The sequence below is a fragment of the Rhinolophus sinicus genome, chromosome 14 (assembly GCF_057876585.1).
Source record: "Rhinolophus sinicus isolate RSI-liver-muscle chromosome 14, RSI-T2T, whole genome shotgun sequence".
Taxonomy (NCBI): Eukaryota; Metazoa; Chordata; class Mammalia; order Chiroptera; family Rhinolophidae; genus Rhinolophus; species Rhinolophus sinicus.
In genome coordinates this window covers 178,053,058-178,059,114 of record NC_142514.1, presented here as the reverse complement: position 1 = coordinate 178,059,114, position 6,057 = coordinate 178,053,058, and the positions used below count along the sequence as shown (strand labels likewise).

At 39.6% G+C, this 6,057-nt stretch overlaps 1 protein-coding gene across 1 annotated transcript; it reads left to right on the top strand.

Moving 5' to 3' along the window:
• The first annotated feature begins 19 nt into the window (after positions 1-19).
• Positions 20-976, top strand: LOC109439635 (olfactory receptor 5B17-like). The gene has a single exon (XM_074337091.2). It carries the CDS (start codon positions 26-28, stop codon positions 974-976), a length of 951 nt encoding a protein of 316 aa, XP_074193192.2. The 5' UTR covers positions 20-25.
• The last annotated feature ends 5,081 nt before the right edge of the window (positions 977-6,057 follow it).

The following is a 6,057-nucleotide window of genomic DNA, read 5'->3' as shown; positions in this document are numbered from 1 at the left end:
ATCTTGTGGTTCTCAAGTGACATCCATGAAGAATAATACAGAGGTGACTGATTTCATACTACTAGGACTAACCAATGTCCCAGAACTTCAGGTCCCCCTCTTTATAATGTTCACCCTCGTTTACCTCATCACTCTGATTGGGAATTTGGGGATGATCATGTTGATCCTGTTGGACTCTCGTCTCCACACTCCCATGTACTTTTTCCTCAGTAACTTATCTCTGGTGGATTTTTGTTACTCCTCAACAATCACTCCAAAGGTCATGGCTGGATTCCTTATAGGAGACAAGGTCATTTCCTACAATGCGTGTGCTGCTCAGATGTTCTTCTTTGTAGTCTTTGCCACTGCGGAAAGTTACCTCTTGGCCTCAATGGCCTATGATCGCTATGCAGCAGTGTGCAAACCCCTGCATTACACTACCACCATGACAACAGGTGTGTGTGCACGTCTGGCCATAGGCTCTTATGTCCTGGGCTTTCTGAATGCTTCTATTAACATTAGAGACACATTCTCTCTCTCTTTTTGTATGTCCAATGTGATCCATCACTTTTTCTGTGATGTTCCAGCAGTCATGACTCTGGCTTGCTTAAATAAAGACATTAGTGAACTAATTCTTGTTCTCCTCTCAAGCTTTAATGTATTTTTTGCACTTCTTGTTATATCTATTTCCTACTTCTTCATATTTATTACTGTTTTGAAGATGCACACGGGTGAGGGATACCAGAAGGCTCTATCTACCTGTGCTTCTCATCTTGTTGCAGTTTCCATATTTTATGGGACTGTCGTCATCATGTACTTACAGCCCAGCTCCAGTCATTCCATGGACACAGACAAAATCGCGTCTGTGTTTTATACTATGCTCATCCCCATGCTGAACCCTGTGGTCTATAGCCTAAGGAACAGAGAGGTCAAGAGTGCATTCAAGAAGGTTGTTGAGAGGACAAAATTTTCTCTAGGTTTCGTCTTAGTGACATAGAATCTACAAAAAGTTGTTTCATTCCTCTTAGATCTACTCCCTACAATAGCTCAGATGTTAATGGTCATTTGGGATATTAGAACAAAAGTTTGTCTAATTTATATTTTTAGTTGAATATAGTTCCAGTCATATAAAATGCAGACAAAAATAATGATAGTTTCATGTGAAGTGTATTTAATGAAGTTCATGCTTTTCTTGGCACATTTTATCTGAAGGTAAATAATTATAACAGCTTAATAAACTAATGCTTAAGTCATTACTGGGTGATTTGGAAAGAAAAAGCATACATATGCATGTGAAAGTTTTCAAAGGTAAATAGCCATATTAGAATAAAAGGAGGGATATGATTGTCATTTTCACCCTAATCATTTGAGTACCAACTCTTCACATTTTGTTTTAGAAATTGCACTGAAGTTAATAATGTTACTCATTTTTTGGCAGTAAATGTTTTGAAATAGTTAATGCCACTCGCTCATTTATACTTTAGTTAAGCTATATTATGTTTTATCACATTCCTACCATTCATCCCATTTCATTCACACTGTTTTATAGCAATACTGGACAGCTCCAACCATGCCCTTGTCTTAGCTTCTTTGTATTAGCTGGTTCCTCTGCATGGGATATTCCCACACTCATTTCAGATTGCTGATTAAATGTTACCCACCCAGGTTGGTTGTAGAGGCCTGCCATGAACTATTTTATAAAATAGTCACTCCCCTACCATGAACTTTTTCCCTAAACTTGCTCTTCACAGTCATCAACATTCAGCTCCCTTTCTTTTTTCTTTTTCTTTTTTTGGTATTTAATTCACCTGTTCATCTACTTCTCTCAATTTGAATGGAAAGTCCCTTTGAGCATTAGCTTAGTCTGCTTCTTTCACTGGAAATAAAGCTTTGAGACTTGATTTCAAAATCATTTTACTGAGCCTTAAAACAACTCCAGAAATTCCAAATTATATGGGTAGAAGTCAGGTGAAAAAGCTTTGTACACTTCAAGGGGAGAATACCACCGATATCTACTTATTAACAACCACAACTTCTTACAGGAAAATAGCAGTCTCAAAACACTCTCCACCCCTAACATTGAATAATCTTACCTTTTTTTTAAATTCTCCAAACTGCTTACCTGCTTAAAGCCAACCAATGATTGACAAATGTATCTGAAGACCATTTAGGAGGTCTCTCCTACTTCTGAAAACCATATCTCAATAAAACACTTGCCAATCATATGACTCAGTATTTATTCATTTTCCTCAATAAACCTACTCTTCTAACCAGCTTGACCTCTGCTGAAATGAAAGTGATTGATGATGGTTTCCTTTGCAGAAACTTTATGAACACACCACCTTTGTTAATTTTATGCGGGATATAGTTTTGTGTTTGGTATACTTCAGAATTGGTAATGAAGACATGACATCATAAAAATGGTGGCGTGAGGTGAGCCTCTTGAAATCTTCCCTAGAATTTACAACAAATTGAACAACTATAACTCCACAAAGGATTCCCTGTGCAGCAGACAGGCAAGACTCAGAGGCACACTACTGAAATCATCTAATGGTAGGCTGTAAACATAATGTGAGTTAGGTTCCCCTTTGTGCCTTCCATCAGGGGAACGCTCTGTCCAGGTGGCATCCGGACATTGACTCCCCAGTCAGCAGGAGTAAAATCAGGAAGGCCTCGCCAGCCTTCCTGGTTGAACAATAGCTGACCCACCCAGTGGAATGCATGAATAGGATCACGTAGGTTGCCCTGTGGCCATAGAAACCTCAGGTACATGCCGAAATTATGTCCCCTGCTTTCTACCCTAGATAATTACCCTGAAACTTGTGATTCATTGTCCCCATGCTTGCTGATTATAATTGCTATGGCCTAACATTCCTTTCACTGGTAATCTATTGGAAAAAACCTTATAAAATTAGTTTCCCAGGGGAGCCCTAGTCAGAACTCTCTGACGGGGATGCTCACCAGGCACACCTGAAGCCAAGATGCTGTCTCGGTTCCCCCAGAGCCCTGGAAACACTCTTCAGGTGGTGAGAACTCGTTACTCTTTGTCTTACTTTGCTTTATTCTGTCTATCTTACTTATTGCCACACTTAATAAATAGTGTTTTGCTCCTTAAACTCCATCTCAGTGTGCATGGTGAATGTATGTTCAACACCCAAATTCTGTGGCCACATAAAACATAGCCCCTTGCTGCTACATGGGCAAATTCCATGAACAGGGAGGAGGGAAGGGAGAAGTGCAGTGATGGGGCTGCGTGGGTGCAGACCTAGTTCATTGCTCCAAGCTCGCTGCATTCTGGACATACCACAGCTGAGGGAGAGGGAGAACTCAGACTGCTAGGGCTCCACTTATGGCCCACAGGGCTCAAGGGACAGTACAAAACACGGCTGAACCCAGTGCTCACGGCAGAGCCCACTGGGCAAACACTGAGGGAAGAAGGCTGAAAATGGAGATTTAAGCCCTCACTGCTGAGCAGAAAATGGAAGGCTTAGGCACTGAGATTAGCCAACCTCTCCCTACCCTCCCAGAGCTCACCCCGGCACCACCGGCCCAGTGATAGAAGCAGAACAGTAGCAGTGTCAGATCAAAAGAACAGAATATTTGCAGTTGTGAAAACTGTGATCTGCAGACACCGATTCATAGCCCAACTAGCTCCAGCAAAAGGGAGGGAGCCATGGAAGCAGGACTGGCTGTGGTGGTGGTCACTGCCATTGCTCTGGGCTACCTCTCACAACCCACCCTGCCTCTGTCCCCACTTATCTGGGTGGATCCCTACAGGAATAAACAGAGCTGCTAAAACACGTGGTCTATGAATCTGGTGCAGGAAGAGCTTTGGAACTTAAGAAGCTCTCCACATCACCCCACAGAGGTCGGAGCCCCATGACCCAGGTAAACTGTTCATAGAGGAGAAGCACGCCTTCCAGGGAACCCCCCCATTGTGTGAGAAGCCGGAATAGTGCAAAGAAAATATAACACTACAGTGTGAGAGAGAATAAAAGGCTGTGGTCAGAGAGAAAATAAAACATTCTACCAACACCTACTGGAAAACAAAAGAAAGACCTCCTTCTATCAAACTCTAGCAGAACCCACTCCTGAAGATGTCTAGGAAGAGAAATAATAAATCACTAATTGCTGTGAATAACCAAGATAACAAGACTGCTCAGAAAGAAAATGAAAAGTCTCCAGAAAATGAACTTAAAGATATGGAAATGTGTAAGTTAAATGACAGAGAATTCAAGATTGCAGTTCTTAAAAAACTAAACGAGATGAAGGAAAACACAAGACAGGCAGTTTAATGAACTCAGAAACACAATCATAGAACAAAATGAACATTTTACCAAAGAGATTGAAATTAAAAAAAAAAAGACAAATAGAATTTCTGCAGGTTAAGAACTCAGTAAAAGAAATGAAGAATGAAATAGCCAGCTTAGGTAGTAGAGTTCAGCAGATGGAGGAAAGAATCAGTGACATCGAAGATAGATGTCTGGAAATGACAGGGATGGAAGAAGAAAGAGACTTGAGACTTAAAAGAAATGAAAGAACACTACAATAACTTTCTGACTCCATCAGAAAGAGCAATATAAGAATAATAGGCATACCAGAAGGAGAAGAAAGATAGAAGGAAACAGAGAGTATATTCAAACAAACGGTCGACGAGAACTTCACAAACTTGTGGAAAGCACTAGATCCTCAAATCCAAGAAGCAAATAGAACACTTAATTGCCTCAACCCCAACAGACTTTCTCCAAGGCACATTGTATTGAAGCTGTCAAAAATTAATGACAAAGGAAGAATACAATGGCCAGGAAAAGAAGATAATAACCTACAAAGAAAACCCAACTGGATTATCATCAGATTTTTCAGCAGAAACTCTACAAGCCAGGAGGGAGTGGACTCATATATTCAAACTATTGAAAGACAGAAATAATGAGCCAAAAATAATATATCCAGCAAAGATATCCTTCAGCTAGGAAGGAGGAATAAAGACCTTCCCGGACTTACAGAAGCTGAGGCAATTTTCTAACACACAACCTACACTACATGAAATACTGAATGAGGCTATTCAAATCAGCATAAATAGGGATAATTTGTGACAACAAAAAATTAAAGGGGGGAGAGTAAAGGCATGAACTGGAATATGGGAATGGAAAAAGTCAGCATGCTGAAGAAAATAGAATACTGTAAATATGAAACTTTCTTTTACATAAACTTATTGGTAACCACTTGTATAAAAAAAACACAACCAGAACTAAAACATACAATGTAATAAAAGAAGAAACAGAGGAAAAAATCATAGAATACCACCACACAGAAATAAGAGACAACAACAAAAAGGCAAAGTAACAATGGAGACAGAGTCTTACCAGAAAATCAAAGATAGAATGAGAGGATATCCTCACATATCAATAATCACCCTAAATGTAAATAGACTGAACTCATCAATAAAAAGGCACAGAGTAGAAGATTGGATCAAAAAACTAAACCCAACCATATGCTGCCTCCGAGAGACACATCTCAGCTACAAGGACAAACATAGACTCAAAGTGAAAGGGTGGAAATTGACACTCCAAGCAAATGGTATCCAGAGAAAATCAGGTATTGCCATACTGACATAGGTGAAACATACTTCAGGATAAGAAAGGTAAGAAGAGACAAATATGGACATTTCATAATGATAAAGAGAACTATACAAAAAGAAGACATAACAGTCATCAATAGTTATGCCCCCAATCAGGGAGCACTGAAATATACCAAGCAACTACTAACAGAACTAAAGGGAGAACTTGACCAAAATACAATTATAGTACGGGACCAAAACACATCGTTGACAGCTATGGATAGATCATCCAAACAGAAAATAAATAATGAAATAACAGACCTAAATGACACATTAGATGAAATGGACATAATTGACATTTATAGAGCACTTCGTCCTAGAACATCAGACTATACATTTTTTTCTAGTGTACATAGAACATTCTCAAGGATAGACATACATTGGATAGACATACAACCAGCCTCAGCAAACTTAAGGAGATTGAAATCATACCAAGTATATTCTCTGATCACAAGGCTTTG